Source organism: Botryllus schlosseri, chromosome 13, assembly GCF_051294905.1.
Source record: "Botryllus schlosseri isolate E-star chromosome 13, Bs_hap1, whole genome shotgun sequence".
Classification (NCBI taxonomy): Eukaryota; Metazoa; Chordata; class Ascidiacea; order Stolidobranchia; family Styelidae; genus Botryllus; species Botryllus schlosseri.
Window position 1 is genome coordinate 1,338,468 of NC_137248.1, and position 15,998 is coordinate 1,354,465.

General features: G+C 39.3%; 1 protein-coding gene across 1 annotated transcript; it reads left to right on the plus strand.

The window, feature by feature from the left end:
* Positions 1–2,904: 2,904 nt before the first annotated feature.
* Positions 2,905–14,212, plus strand: LOC145454812 (man(5)GlcNAc(2)-PP-dolichol translocation protein RFT1-like). The gene is made up of 11 exons (XM_080332802.1): positions 2,905–3,092; positions 5,707–5,846; positions 7,855–7,944; positions 8,270–8,561; positions 8,987–9,197; positions 10,100–10,193; positions 10,265–10,352; positions 11,015–11,153; positions 11,566–11,677; positions 12,995–13,141; positions 13,943–14,212. The coding sequence occupies exons 1-11, from the start codon at positions 3,021–3,023 to the stop codon at positions 14,190–14,192; spliced, it is 1,635 nt and encodes a 544-aa protein (XP_080188928.1). The 5' UTR covers positions 2,905–3,020; the 3' UTR covers positions 14,193–14,212.
* The last annotated feature ends 1,786 nt before the right edge of the window (positions 14,213–15,998 follow it).

The following is a 15,998-nucleotide window of genomic DNA, read 5'->3' on the forward strand; positions in this document are numbered from 1 at the left end:
TACGTCCTTTTAAGAGGATTTGTCCTCTTTTTTGACTTTTTTGAGAGCGTGCTAGGAGGACGTCCAAATGTCCAACTTTTTGAGATTTTGTCCTCTTTTTTGAGAATTTTGGTTGAATATATGGCAAAATTCTGCTGAGATACAGTAAATCCGCACTGAAGCGCTGAAAGCTGACGTTTTTTTGTCAACCAACGGATGATGTGGAAGAAAAACTGTATTTCGGGAGTCGAGCCGGAAAGTTGACGGTTTTTTTAGTCAACCGACCCCGAAGTGGCAAATATCAGCCAAAATATAGGACCTATAATACGAAGCTTCGAGAAGTTGAAACAACTTGATATGGTAGGCTACAATAGCCGACACAACCCATCTACACATCCGTGAGTATATATACGCACAAACTATATTTGTTGGATTTCAATAATACAAGAGGGTTGGTAAATGTGAGCACTGCGCAACGTAAGCATCGAGCCATCTAAGAAAGAAAGACACAATGCTATTTAGATTAATCTTCTACTACTGCTTCGACAACGTAAGTTGTGATCGTTTAGTTTGCGGTCAATTTATATGTGATCAACGATGGAGGATAGTGTAACGTAGAATAAGTGAATGACTGGTTGCTCTAACAAGTGACACCGGCGTATCTCGAACAATCCGAACGTACACAAGCTAGTACAGTGATTTATTTGACACCGTTTACTTGATGACTTGAAATTGACTCGTAAATTTTGCTCCGAGTCACGAGTCAATGCACATTTTTGCAGCTCCGAGTCAAGTCAAGTCATTTTTTTCGAAGTGACTCCTGTCAAGTCAAGTCATACAAAAAGTTGACTCGAGTCAAGTCATGACTCGAGTCATCCCAACACTGTACTTCAGTAATCTCGAGCACTGAAGGTCGACCTTGATTAGTGTCAGCCAAAATCTGGTTTATTTTAAATACGAATATATCATTTAATAGCATAATAAATTATTGTAGTTTACAAATCGATCGCAGTTGTTCAAGCGTGCGGCTGCCACTATAGAGGATGCACATTGTACAATGTACACTGTACAGTACATCCTACATCCTCTCTACTGCCACTATAGAATGTAAACATGGAACGGCAACGACCGATTTTGCAGCCTCGTTCCGCTTCGCCGAGGCTGGAGTAGAGAATTGTTTTGCGTAAGCGACTGTAGGATTTCTGGCAATCCAAAAGCTATCTTCCCGAGCGCAGAAATTACTGAATCTGGTCTTGATCGAAAGCTACTGTTGCACCGATTCCGAAAATACAAATTAAAATAATGATCAAGCACTGATCCACCTAAAATCCGCCCTCCAAGTCTGAATAACGGCATTGTTCGAACAATCGGAGAGTCGCAACGGTCATTGTTATGGCCATTGTGTTGCGGTTGCCCGATTGTTCTGAACAATGCCGATATTTCATACTTGGAGGACAGATTCTAGGTGGATCAGTGCCTGATCAATATTTTAATTTATATTTTCGGAATCGGTGTAACAGTAGCTTTCGATCAAGACCAGATTCAGTAATTTCTGCGCTCGGGAAGATAGCTTTTGAAATGCCAGAAATCCTACAGTCGCTTACGCAAAACAATTCTCCACTCCAGCCTCGGCGGAGCGGAACGAAGCTGCAAAATCGGTCGTTGCCGTTCCATGTTTAATTTCTATACTGCCACGATCGTGACGGTGACATACTAGGGGAATTCCCTGTTTTAGTCGCGTTGCAAAGCCAGTGTTTTGGGTTACGTTGTGTATCTGGATGGTTGCCAGTAAACTCGCCCCAAAGTAAATTCGGCCCGTCGAATTCGGCCCTCGGTCACTTTGGCCGTCGGTGAATTCGGCCCTCGGTAAATTCGGCCAGGGCCAGAGTAACAATAACAGTTACAATACCATTACCTAACCTGAATCCTAACCCTAATCCTAACCTAACTCTAATCCTAACCTAACCCTAATCCTAACCTAACCCTAATCCTAACCCTAATCTTAACCTAACCCTAATCCTAACCTAACCCTAATCCTAACCTAACCCTAATCCTAACCTAACCTAACCCTAATCCTAACCCTAACCTAACCCTAATCCTAACCCTAAACCTAACCCCTAACCTCCAAATCACTTGATAATATTATAATTATGTAATATAATACACATTATTAGTTATTAGTAGGTTTAGGGTTAGGATTAGCGTTAGGGTTAGGATTAGGTTAGGGTTGGGTTAGGTTAGGTTAGGTTAGGATTAGGGTTAGGTTAGGATTCGGTTTAGGATTAGGGTTAGGTTAGGATTAGGGTTAGGTTAGGATTAGGGTTAGGGTTAGGTTAGGTTAGGATTAGGGTTAGGTTAGAATTAGGGTTAGGATTAGTGTTAGGGTTCAGGTTAGATAATATTATAATTATGTAATATAATACACATTATTAGTTCGTAATACAATTTCACACAATGTTCTCCGAGGGCCGAATATACCGATTGAAGTCGGCTGTCGGTAAATTCGGCCCCATAAACATCGGCATAAATATATACATATATGTATTTATACGCATACCCTGTTGTCCAAATCACTTGATAATAATATAATTATGAAATTAATTCACATTAATAGTTGGTAATACATTTTTATAAAAAATTCTCCGAGGGCAGAATTGACCGAGTAACCAGTGAATTGACCGGTGATTTCGGCCGTCGGTAAATTCGGTCCCCGTGAATATCCGCGCTATCTCCCGTGATTACGCGATCTACGCATACCCTGACATCCAAATCACTTAATAATAGTATAATTATGTAATTAATTCATGTTAACGGTTGGTAATACATTTTAATACAATATTCTCGGTGGGCCGAATTTACTGATGTAATGGCCGAATTTGCCTGGGCCGAATTTACTTTGGGGCGAGTTTACTGGCAACCATCTGGATTTACGTGCAAAATATACAGTTTATTGTTTATGTAGCTTGGCTCATAGCTCACATAACCGTAATTCAGTTCTTGCACTCCCTGTTGACTTCGTCGGTGGTTCGTTTTTATGCAAGATGTCAGTGGAAGAGAATGAAAATATCCTGTCAAGCTCTTCCAAGCTTGCATCATACAACATGCTGTTGCAGGTGAGATGCAGGTTGCAATTTTCTGCCTACTGTTATAAGATACCGAACGTTACCACACCACTCTTGTTTATCATATCGAATGTCCAGCAAAAATATCTGTTTTCTGCTGCTCAATACAAATATTGCCGTCTGCCAAGAATAAAATTGTCCATGAAATCATATAGTATAAATTAGCATTTAATGCTTTTCTACAGCTGTAGCAATTGCCTCCCCTCCCTTCCGACATTTTGCTTGATTTCATCACTGTCTTTTATAGCTTGCAAATAATTGATTACTTGCATCACTCGTAATTCGTTACATTAGGACGAAATCAATTCTCCTAATCTGCCCACACACCCCTCTCTGTCTCCTCCAGACTTGTACAAACTACTAGATTTTCAATATGTGCAACTAGAGCTAGAGCTAGAACTAGTCACCTTTCAGAACTCTGAACTAGAACTAGAACTAATGACCTTTAAAAATCCGGAACTAACCAACTAAAACACAACTAACTAAATTGAATTCTGAAACCACTGATTAATTAGTATTTTATTGGACGAGCTTCCCACATGGTCATCCGAACAAGGATATGAAATTGGAGGGGTTTAGACTCCCGAAATCCACCCATGGCTGCACCACTCTTAATAGTGATGATTCTGAGCTATAGCAATGGCTGCTAAAACATCACACAACATATCACTGGTATCACGATTCACGCTAATCGACGACTCAGGTTTTTCTAGTTGTTTGGCTACTAATTTTTTTTCAAATGTTCAACTGGAACTAGAACTTCTTAAAAAACCAGCAGTTAGATGAACATCAACTAAACATAGATTGGTGTGACTCATACAAGCCTGCTTTCCTCGGCTACAGACAACTATCCCCATATTCCGATAGCCTTGATCCTTCAAAAATTGTGCAGGAACCAAGCGCAAAGAGATTGAAGCAATCAAGCTGTGAAACGCCCGATGCCAAAGAGTCCATCAGCATAAGACCTATACTTTCCAATGACTTTCTTGTAAACGAAGACAGCCTTGGAATCATTGATGGGGTTGCAGCTAAGATCACAACAAGACAACGTACACAAGACATCCTCAAATTTTTGACTGCTACTTTCCCACTGCATAATATGAGCCATTTAAAGCGTATTCGGTCAGTAAAACATGACGGGAAGACAAATTTGGAAGTTCTGTTGTTTACACAAAATAATGAGAACACAAAGAGCGTCATTAGTATGTTAAATATATCTAAATCACTTACTCGTGATTTATTTGCGGCAATTCCTGATTTGAAAGACTTCTCGCTGCATTTAAGCGATGTATTTTTGTGTAAAGTTGCCTCTAAACCTCTGCTGACACGCGCACAGTTTGAGTTTGCAAAGTCGTTTTGGCCAGTGTCGTTCCATGAGGATAAAGAAATTTCTAAAATTATAAATGGCTCTAATTTCACAAAAACTGAATTTGAGTCCATCAAAGATTTCTGCGATATGGTAAAAGCCGACTACAACAATTCTAAAGGAAAATGTATTATCACCAACCCAAAGAATGGCACAATTGTTGCAAAAGCTGTTAGTATGTCTGAAAAGAAATTTGATTTTCTGGGTGTGTCGAAGCCAATTAGTCACAAACTTCTACATCCAGCCATGGTTGCGATTGATTTGACTGGCAAATCTCAAGGCGGTGGGGTGTATCAGTACCCTGTTTCTGAATCTTTATTTTCCTGTAAATCTCCAGAAAAGGACTTTTATATCTGTACTGGTTACGATGCGTATTTAACGTACGAACCTTGCGTTATGTGCTCTATGGCTTTATTGCATTCTCGTATCAGTAGAGTATTTTATACGCAGTCCAGTAAACAGGGCGGTGGTCTTGGTGGAAAATATAAACTACATGCAATGCGTGATTTGAACCACCGGTTTGAAGTTTATTTGTGCGAATACGTGTCTTAGTGATTTTCGTTTTGTAATTGGGTATGTTTATCTGGCATGAAATCCTAGAAATAGTTGATGTTATTCCAAATTGAGTATGTCAGACATCTTCTTTTACTTGAATAAATATTATAGGCAGATGGTCTTGAAAGTGTTCAAGTAGTTTAGAAAACTAGATTTTGTGAATATGTCTCGTTACTAGCTGATGAAAGGTTGCTAGTTTCAAAATCGCAGGGTGTATTTTCAAGAATAACGCAAAATGACTCTTGAAATAGGTGCAATTTTTGAAAATTTATTTCGTTATGGTCATGCAGGAGCTATTCCGCCCAATCGTTATGAGAATTTTATTCGTAGACATCATGAAAAGATATTCCAAATTTAAAAGCATGTAGTTTTGCCTGAAAAAATGGCTAGGTAGAATTGGAGGTAGTGGAGTAAGTGGTACAAAACCTACATGAGTGCTCCAGAAAAATAAAGTCGGCTACTATCTTACTGACCACCTCTGATTATTAATGGTACATATATTGTTATCAAGACTGCCTTTTATATGAAACGTTATGTCTGGTTGTAATATGAAATTTATAACTGCAAATTTCTTGAGCATTTTGATTGGATACATATTATTTGAGCGTTTGAGTATTTGAGTGTTCATTGGAAGCGATTCATTCCGTGCACAGTAATTTTTCTTACCTTGTCTCATATTTGTAGCTTTCATTTCGTATTCTGACGTTCTTACTGAACGCCGTGACTTTGCGATACATATCAAAAGATGCACTCGGCGTCGTCAATGTTCGACTGGTGCTATTGTACAGCACGATTCTGTTCTTGTCAAGGGAAGGCTTCTCGAGGTATGTTGTAAGACTGTTGCGTGAAACGCAGACTTGTACAAACTACTAGAAAGAGAACTCAACTACTCACTTTTCAAAATTCACAACTACAACTAGAACTAGAACTACACACTTTTCCAAACCAGCAACTACAACTAGAACTACTCGCATTTCTAAACTCGCCACTAGAAGTAGAATTACCGGTTCTCACTTTTCTAAACTTCACACTAGAACTAAAACTCGCTACTAGAACTACTCACTTTTCCTAGCTAGACATAGATCTACTCACTTTTCTAAACTCTCCACTGGAATTAGAATTACTCATTTTACTCCACTGTTAGTAGTGATCACTCTGAGAACACCAGAACGACAGAACACAGATATCACGATTCCCCCTAAACCAGAGGTCTCAAACACAGACCATTTTGTGCGGCCCGCGACGGCATTTTGGAATTTCAAGTATTCACCAATATATTCAAGATATCTTTTTTAGTTATAAGAACTTAAAGTTCACGCTAAAACTACTATAAAATAACCGAAATCTCAACAAACTTCACTATCACATCACTTTTAAAAGCTACCATGCTATGGAAGATCGGCTTATTACGTTTCATTATAAGTTTATAATGATAAGACATGACCCGTTGATGAATCTTGACTGAAAATTGTGATTTGGTTTGATGCGACCTTTTCGTTACTCGATTTCAGATTGACTGGGTGATTAAATTAAAATGACTCGAGTTGAGTCGAGTCAAACGTCAAAATCAGAGAAGGACTTGCGACTCGGAACGGTGACTTGGTTGGTAATCCTACCGACGCAACAATCTGTGATACTGTCATGGGGAATGGTAATATATCAAAAGGTTGTAGCTTGCGTTGGGTGGGATACATAGCTATCTAACCAGGTCAGTATGGCAGCCATTGGTATTCTGGGACCCCCGTGACGTATAGTCGAATATATGCTAGGTGTTGTTTGTGCTCTTAATCCATGTTATTATCGTTGGCGAGTAAGGTAGTAGTACGCAGTCCAGCTGTAACACCAATGAATTCTTCGACGATTGGACATTTCAATTCCAGGAGTTCTTAACCAGCAGGGTCCGTAGACTACATCGGGGTACCAAGCACCACATCAGAGTGTAGGCCTACGAGATGCATTGTGGAATTAGGCATATATGCTGTGGAATATTTTCTTGGCCAATTGATTCAACTGGAAAATATTCCCCGCGCTACGCGCGATTTCAAGTGCTTTCCGATTTTATTATAGGTACCATCAGAAACTGTGGTGTAAATGGACAGGGGCTACGAGAAATCTTATTGAAAGCACAAGGGGTACGATCGCTAAAAAGGTTAAGAAGCAATGCTATATTACTATGACACCGCTCAAATGCTCTGATATCAGTTCAATCTTCAGTGGATTTTAAAATATTTTACATAGAATTGTGGCACCTTAAATGTCAACTAGCTGCAATATTATAACCCGACAGTTTTACGATGTCATGATGCATGCTCTCGTATGATATCTATAACTCATTAATTAAAAAGATTATGCCCGGCATAGAATCAATTTTATTGAAATATTTCAAAATGTGTTATTTTCGTGTCAAGAGTGAGTAATGCAATAGTAAATTACATTGCCTTGTCTGCAAGGTCCCGTCAAATAAGGCCTATTTGGAAATTATACATTGAATATCCCTACCATTGGTGCTGCGGCCCGCGGCGTCATCAAAAACTGGGAAATGGCCCGCGAGCACATTTGAGTTTGAGACCTCTGCCCTAAACAATGACACGCGGTTGTAATCGTTCGGCAACTTCATGTTTTTAATGTGCAAATAGAACTAAAAATACTCTTTAAAATCCGCTGCTACATCTACAACTGCTCAATTTTGAAAATCTGTAACTAAAACTAGAACTAAGAAAACCAGCAGTTGGTGAACCTCAACTAACAAAATTGGTAGTTTGCACAAGTCTGGTTAAACATGTTTTCTATCGGTACAAACTCAGCCCATTTATTAATTTGGATGCTTTCTAGAGCGTGCTTGAGCAAGTCGCCAAAGGGCAATGTCAAACGGTCCGTATTCGTGCAGGAATGGAGAAAAATGATCAACATACTATGGTGCATGTAAGTGGTTTATACGTTGATTTGTTCTCAATGCAACACTGCGCGTTGAGATCTGTGTGGTTTTTCGGCATCTTTTGTTGGAACTTTGCATCTTGAAAACTGACTTGATGAATTACCAAGTTGAATATGTTCATATTGTTCAATCACCTCCATCGTACTTCTACAGATACTTACCTTACATACTGATCTTCGGTACTCAAGTAGATGTAGAAGCTGTAAATTTTTGCTTAATCACCAGTAGAGGTAGCGATTGAATACTCTGAAAAGGTTGGAGTACTTTGTTACTGAGCATTACTGTATTCCTATGTACTGATGTATTTTTCAGAGTTCCTGTAGGGTTGATCATCACTACTCTGATGGTGTACATCTGGTTGTATCATCTAGAAAAGCCAGATCCAGAAACGGTCAAGTTTTACGACACAGCTGTTTTAGCTTACGGAGCGTCGGCCATGTTGGAGCTCTTGGCTGAACCTTTACTGATCATGTCAAAGTGTCTTCTGTTTGTGAAGCTGAGAGTTCTGTCAGAAGGAATTCCTATGGTGATAAAGTGCGTGTTCACCGTGTCATTTGTGGTCCTGTTTCCGCATTTGGGGATTCTAACATTTGCTGTTGCACAGGTAGGTCGATTGTTGATGTTGATATCCAACGTTCTTTCCAATTCTCAACTGTTTGCTGACGATTATCCCTGAAGAGTGTCAGTGTCAGTGGTTTATTTCAATATGAATTATTCAAATGTATAGGCCTATTCAGGTGTAATTCTACCATATTTTTCAATATTCTAATTTCTGGTTATTCTGAAAATGCAACAGGAGAACTGTTTAGCGCGAAATGAGCCAGCCTTGGTGTACACTGTACAACCATTTGTCATTCTCATACTTATGTGAATAAACTCTGACTTGATATAAATTAAACTTCATTTTTGCTGTTTCTTTCTAGTTTGAAATCTATTTCAATATTCTAGTTATCCAATAGTGATAAATGGAGCTAACCCATTATCTAAAAGCCGATATTAAGCAATATTTGGCCAAGTTCTTCCTCACAGATGATATTTTCTGTGACATTGGCGTCCATCATTTACGGCTACCTGATCTGGTACATCAAAAGTGGGCGATCGAGGCAAGATGACAACTTTCCATTTGCGAGCGAGCGGGAATTATTGCCAGACCTATCCAACTATGCAATTGATGCTTACACTGCTAAATTGATTTGGAGCTTCTTCAAACAGTCTTCTTTAAAGCAAATTCTCACGGAAGGTATGTCGATCACAGCGGTCGTCAGTGGTAGGGATGCGTACAATGATTAGAGTACTCTAATCTGAATTGAGTATTGTTCCCAATGATCCGAGTAGAGATGATGTTTTCGAGTTCTGAAATTACACGCTCCTTGCCACTAAGAGTTAATTTATCAGGGTTGTTACCAAGTCACAAGGTTCCGAGTCACAAGTCAATCTCGCTTTTATATATTTTTGACTCGAGTCAAGTTGAGTTATTTTCAATTCACCATTGAGTCAAGTCCAAGTCAGTGAGTACAGGGTCGAGTCCGAGTCATCGTGTTGTGACTCGAGTCCAAGTCATTGTGTTCCCTGTACACTTTTGAGTTCAATCTGGTTCAACCCACTTTTTTCAACTCTGCTCGAGTGATGTAGAATGTCTCGCATTGATAATATTGTAATTTTCCTCAGTCCTAACAGTTTCTGGCCCTATTTTCCAAGTATCAGGACCTATAGACAAAATACCGATCATGTGGTAAATTTACTATTTTTCGAAGTTACAATGAAACAATGTCTATGACTTGGTTCGAGTCGTGCACAAATTTTACGCATTTGAAAAAATGACCCAGGTCACCAAAAATCATGTCTCAAGTCGAGTCAAGACTTGAGTCATTACAACCCTGTGTCGGCTGTGTGATACTCAAATATTCGAGTCAAAGCCTAATACTCGATTCTCCTGCTAACGGGATGAACTCTGATTTGAAGTGAACGGAACTTGAATTGTATCGGATTTCTTTGTAATTCAGAATTTAATTAAATTTCCAAGTTTTTTTAAATTCAGTAATTCAAATCTAATATGAAAAAACTGTGCTCTAATTATAATTCTTAGCTTGAAAGCTTAATCTGGTCAATGGCATTATGCACTGTACAATTTTACGTTTCCAGGTGAGAGATATGTGATGACTTTTTTCAATATCCTTTCTTTCGGAGACCAAGGTGTCTATGATATTGTGAACAATTTAGGATCGTTAGCGGCCAGGTTCGTTCATTTTTTGACGTACGTTGTTAAAAATATCTTTTCCAGTCCAAATACATCGTCTGTATTTTCAGATTCATATTTCTGCCAATCGAGGAAAGTTTTTATGTCTTTTTTGCAAAAATGCTGGAACGAGGGAAGCCAATGCGCGAACAGGATAAGGTATTCCGATTTCTTATATTGCAATAGTTTCTCTCGCATACCTATATCTGGAGGACATTCTTTATGCAATAATAATAACGCCAAACCAACAGGCAATCTGTACATTAACTCCCGTGCTGGCGCCTGATAATAACTAATATTAAATGGGTTTGACTGCAGAAGTAGCCAGCTTCAAGTAGAAGATAAATTATTGAGCGTAAAATTTTGGATTAAAAAAAAAGTATTTATTTACTGGTGGCAAATTTTTCAACTATTTAATGCAGATCTGCCCACCGTAAATACTATTATTTGAAATCCAAAATTTTGAACATCAATAACTCCGCTTTTTCTGGTCGGAATTAAGACAAATTTGCTATGCATCTTTGTAACATAACAACAACATACAACATAACAATTCCATGATGTTGCCAGTAGAATATGAATCAATTATAAACACAAGCCTTTCTCTCCTATAGCGATGCTTCTATGGGTTGGAATTGGGCCACAATTGGTGCACAGGATTTTTTTACGTAACCTAACAATTTTATTGTGTAGCCATTAATATTAAAAGAAAAGGTACTGAAATTGTTGAAGAAATAGGGGCCTAAAGTGGCCCACCAGCACATGTCAAGCCCATACTATGCTAAGTTACAGCCTTGAAAACTTGTGTCTTACATTTACAGGACAAAATGCTCCTTGTGAAGGAGGTCCTATTCTGCCTGCTTCGATTAGTTGTCTTAATCGGACTGGTCATATGCACATTCGGTTATTCTTATTCCTACATGCTGTTGCATTTGTATGGAGGCTCGATCTTGAGTCAAGGTTAGTGGTGATTTTCCAATTTCTTACCGTCCCAAGCACAAGTTATTTATTGTATTAGTAATTAGTACCGACTGCTGTGTACTGATAATTCCGTCAGACACGCGGACGGGGGATTTCATTAACATTATTATGAGTTACATGCATAAAATGCAAGGTCATATACCATTGCGTATTGCATCATGCTGTGAGTGTGGTAACAACACGCATTTGTCAGATAAGATGCCATATTGTTGGCCCGTGTCGCTGTGGTTTTTGTTTTTGTCAAGATTGGAAAATTTCTATTGTAGGCTTGTCCAATGTGCATGTTTTTCAGTAAAATCGTCCATTCATTTCTACGTATTGTGATGCTAGGCTAGTTGTTACGACTTTTGCTATTGTAAAATGTATCAACATAACGCTGTTTTATTTACAGGCGTAGGGCCTCAACTTCTTCAACTATACTCATTTTATGTTTTATTGCTGGCAATCAACGGAACTACGGAATGTTTCTTCTTTGCTGCTATGAAGGAAGACGAGGTTGAAGGGTGAGAACGGTTTATTCTTCACTTAGTCATTGTTTCGTTGTCGAAGTGGTCGGCATTGCCACTGAAGCAGGAGTGAGATTAATGTCATAAATTTCAACTCAATTAGAAGTAGAATTAGCGATTTTCAAAACGTGAAAACTATAAATTGAAGGTTTGGAAATTACTCAAGTAAGGAGTTCCCAAAAGTAGATTTGGTTGAGAGGTCGCATACTTTTAGCAGTTAATAGAAGGTGGTATTTCCGAAATTGCAAGATGCATCTTTGCGAATGACCCTGAAATACAATCTTCGAATATATATTTAGTACGGATGGTGTGAACGCATTTGCATGCATTCACAGTCACACAACATCAACAGCGAAATACACTACATGTAGGTAGTCATCGAATGATGCTGATGGAACCAATCAATGAAATTGATATAATCATATAAAGAATGCATCGTTGTGTAATGTGAAAAATCTAACAGGCGTACGGGATCCATCTTGATGTGATATGTTTGTTGTATCATTTAAACCAAATCCGTGCGATTAGGGTGCTGTATACTGTATATGTTCGTGGGGTAATATCGATAGCAAGTATAGAAACCCGTTTTTCACTCTGCTTAATATCAATTTAGCAATATCCAGACGCCGAATACATTGTCCGGTCTGGCCTAGACCGTTAAGGCGTAAGCTTACATCCCCTTGCACGTCCTCGTCAAAATTGTTGGCAAAGCGACGGAAGATATTGATTTTATGAGGTTATTATAGCATTTGATTGCTCCAGTTGATACATTTGGTGACGTTTAAAAAGTCAGCATGTACTTCAGCATTGTGGCGTGTGGCCTGAGCCGTCGATAAGTATCGCCCCTATTAATATATCACTTCACTGCAATGTAACGTTGGAAATAGCAACATGATGTCATAGATTCATGCTCGCATTCACACAGAATCTTGGTTCGCTCTTATAGAACCTGAATCTTTCAGGGGCTCGCACCATCCCTAATGTTTCGGTACAGCGCACAAAATTTATGATAATTTCAATCATAATAGTGATGCACACTTGTCCCCTAGTTTCTACTCTTCACAATCTAAAGAAGCAAAAATAAATCAGTTTCCCTGAAAAGCAGTTGAGTACTCTAGGTCCGACGAAGTAGAAGTACCGATACTTATTTACACACAGTTGTGGACAGTACCAGATCAGATGACACGGACTACAATCCTATTTTGTGAAAATTTCGCATTTAGAGTAACACAGACTGGAAATGTTATTCTATGGAGTGCGTGGAATATATGAATTTGATACAAACTAGATAGAGACCGCGTTGATGTGTTTCAGGTACAACAAGAAGATGTTCCTTTTCTCAATACTGTTCCTGATTTCGTCCTACCTGCTAACGGAGTCCCTGGGATCGGCTGGCTTCATATTAGCGAATTGCTTGAACATGGCGGTACGGATCGGGCATAGCACGTATTTTATATACAGGTATGTTGGTCAGCTTTGTTATTTCTCTGATCATAGTCTCCGATCTGATCTTGTGATAGATATCCACATGCTATGCATTAAAACTCTTTCACATTCACATCAGATATTACTGCAAAAGAGTACAGTATGTCATCTCTAGGGCCGGGTACATTACATGTGTCCATCGTATGATTCGAGTAGTAAGAAATGTTTTTTTTCAGTACTGAAATGATACTCTCGTTGCTACAATGAGTTAATTTATCAACGAATATTATCATTTCAATACTATTATCCACTGTGGAAGGTTGTAAACCTCGATTGGTCGTACCGCAGTATTCAAAACATACATTCCATGCAAAGCTATGTACGCTAGTGGAATATGACATTTCTGTAAAATGGCAATGAAAACCTACGGGCTAGTCACAAAGTGCAATGAAATAGGTCGAAAAAATATTATATAAGCTTTAATCTGATGTAGAATTAACATTATATTCATTAGGGTAGCATAAAAGGTACATATCCAAACTTTTCACGTTACCCATACCGTCATGATAAAATAATGAGTGATACTCAAAATCTTGACTCGAAACCTAATACTCGATTGACAGTCGAATCACTCAGGTACTCGATTTTTCCCAGCCAAGAAACTAGGCTATGAATTATTTTCAAGTGGAATTATCTTTTTGAGAATTCCTTCACACCACAGCATTCAGAACGTCTGGCGTAGGGCTACGGTTGGATGCCGGGCCATAGAATGACTAGGTCTGGCAGTGCGACTCGTAAATTTGTTCTCACACTCTGACCGATCTTGTTTCATTGCAGGTATTTTCAATCTTCAAACGAATCTCCTTTGCTCGGACTCGCTCCTGATTGGAAAGTTTTAGTTGGCTTTGCCTCCGCCTTTTTTATTTGCGCTATCTCTGAATCGTTTACCAAAGGACTCAACTTTTTCCGCTTTATGATTTCGCACACGCCAGTTGGTGTGGCTTGCTTGCTTGCAGTAGCTTTACTATTGTATTTGTATGAGACACGCCTAATCAGTTTCATACGGGAACGATATATGAACCGGTGAAATGCATCGCTATAATGTTATCTTGTTGTGATTGTTAGTAGTAGAGCTTCTTGGACAGTGGTTCTCAACCGAGGGGTTGCAGACGCCTAAGAGAGAGAGCGAGAGATTTTATTGCTTCGTCAATCGGAACATTAATAACGAAACAGATTGAGCATGTAAAAAATACCCACAAACAAAAACATATGCACAATAATGTTTGTGTGTAGATGACTGTATAACGGTACACGCGAGTGCCGGCGATATGATCCATAGAAGATCTAATTTTGGATTTGAAGTCTGTCCCAATAAACGGGTTGAAACCCCGCCTCAGAATCCATTTTCTCATGATATACCTAGCACCATTCCAGAATCATTTCAAGATATGCTTGATAGAAATGACTACTGACTAGGCTGGACGTGATATATTCATTAAAAAGAAAGGGCATTTTGTTGCTGTTCATCACTAGCCTACAGTTGATATTTGCCCACATTTGAACTAAAACTTGAAGGGGTCCGCGAAAACAAAGGTTGAAAACCACTGTTTTAGGAGGCACAGAACTTCAATATACCATTTTATATACTATTTGATTGTTATTACATAAGAACAGATTTATTTAGCGGTCAGTATCAGTGCATTAATATTTTCAGCATTTCAAAACACCACAAAACTGATACAATGAAAAGATAGGAAGTTATCGAAATGACATGGAGTAGTCTTTGAAATCTGACACCCACCTCGGCTTGGACGATGTTAAAGAGGCATGTACAGTTGTTGTACACTGAATGAAAAAGTAAATCAGAGAATATAAAAGGCAAGCGACGAAATGAGGTTGCAGGTGGCGGAAGGTAAGATCGATATGTGAGGTCGTGGTCCGGTCATCTTGAGGGCTGACTAGTATTCATTTAGAAGAAATTGTTTATATTTCCACTTGAATGTGGACATGCTCGACGACTGTCGGATAGCAGGCGAGATGCTGTTCCAAAAGTGAGGTGACTGCGGTGATTCACCAGAGCGATCAAAGTCTGCGTCGGTCCTGTGTCGTGAAATTTTGCTTGAGCAGAGGTACAGAGATTTCCAAGCTCAGTTCAGTTTATTAATCATTTCGGAACACCATAAGACTGCGATACAATGAAAAGATACTATCTTCTTTACTTTTCATTCAGTGTGCAGTGCATGCCTCCTCTTTACATCGCCTCGGCCAAGGTGGATGTCTGATTCCAAAGACTACTCCAAGTCGTTTCGACACCTTCCTATCTTTTCATTGTATCGGATTTTTGTGGTGTATTGAACTGATCAAAATTGCTAAATAAACCAACTTTCACGGCATCGAAGCGATCTCGACGAGTTTCTGTGGCCTCCGAATCAATCTCAGCTCCTTGGCGTGGCCTCGAATCGATCTCAAGGCGTTTCTGAGGCCTCAATCTCAGATCATTTTCATGGCATCGAAGCGATCTCGACGAGTTTCTGTGGCCTCCGGATCAATCTCGGCTTATTTCCGTGGCCTTGAATCGATCTGAAGGCGTTTCTGTGGCCTCCGAATCAATCTCAGCTCATTTTCGTAGCCTTCAGCTCATTTCCATAGCCTCGAAGCGATCTCGACGAGTTTCTGTGGTCTTCAGCTCATTTCCATAGCCTCGAAGCGATCTCGGCGAGTTTCTGTGGCCTCCGGATCAATCTCGGCTCATTTCCGTGGCCTTCAGCTCATTTCCATAGCCTCGAAGCGATCTCGACGAGTTTCTGTGGCCTCCAGATCAATCTCAGATCATTTCCGTGGCCTTAAATCGATCTCGAGGCGTTTCTGTGGCCTCCGAATCAATCTGAGCTCA

What these genes read in the sequence shown, in the direction of transcription:
- LOC145454812 (XM_080332802.1), top strand. Translation starts at nt 3,021, where the DNA reads ATGTCAGTGGAAGAGAATGAAAATATCCTGTCAAGCTCTTCCAAGCTT. An exon ending in CATACAACATGCTGTTGCAG is followed by an intron (nt 3,093 to 5,706) that starts GTGAGATGCAGG and finishes TCATATTTGTAG; the next exon opens with CTTTCATTTCGTATTCTGAC. An exon ending in TAACATTTGCTGTTGCACAG is followed by an intron (nt 8,562 to 8,986) that starts GTAGGTCGATTG and finishes TCTTCCTCACAG; the next exon opens with ATGATATTTTCTGTGACATT.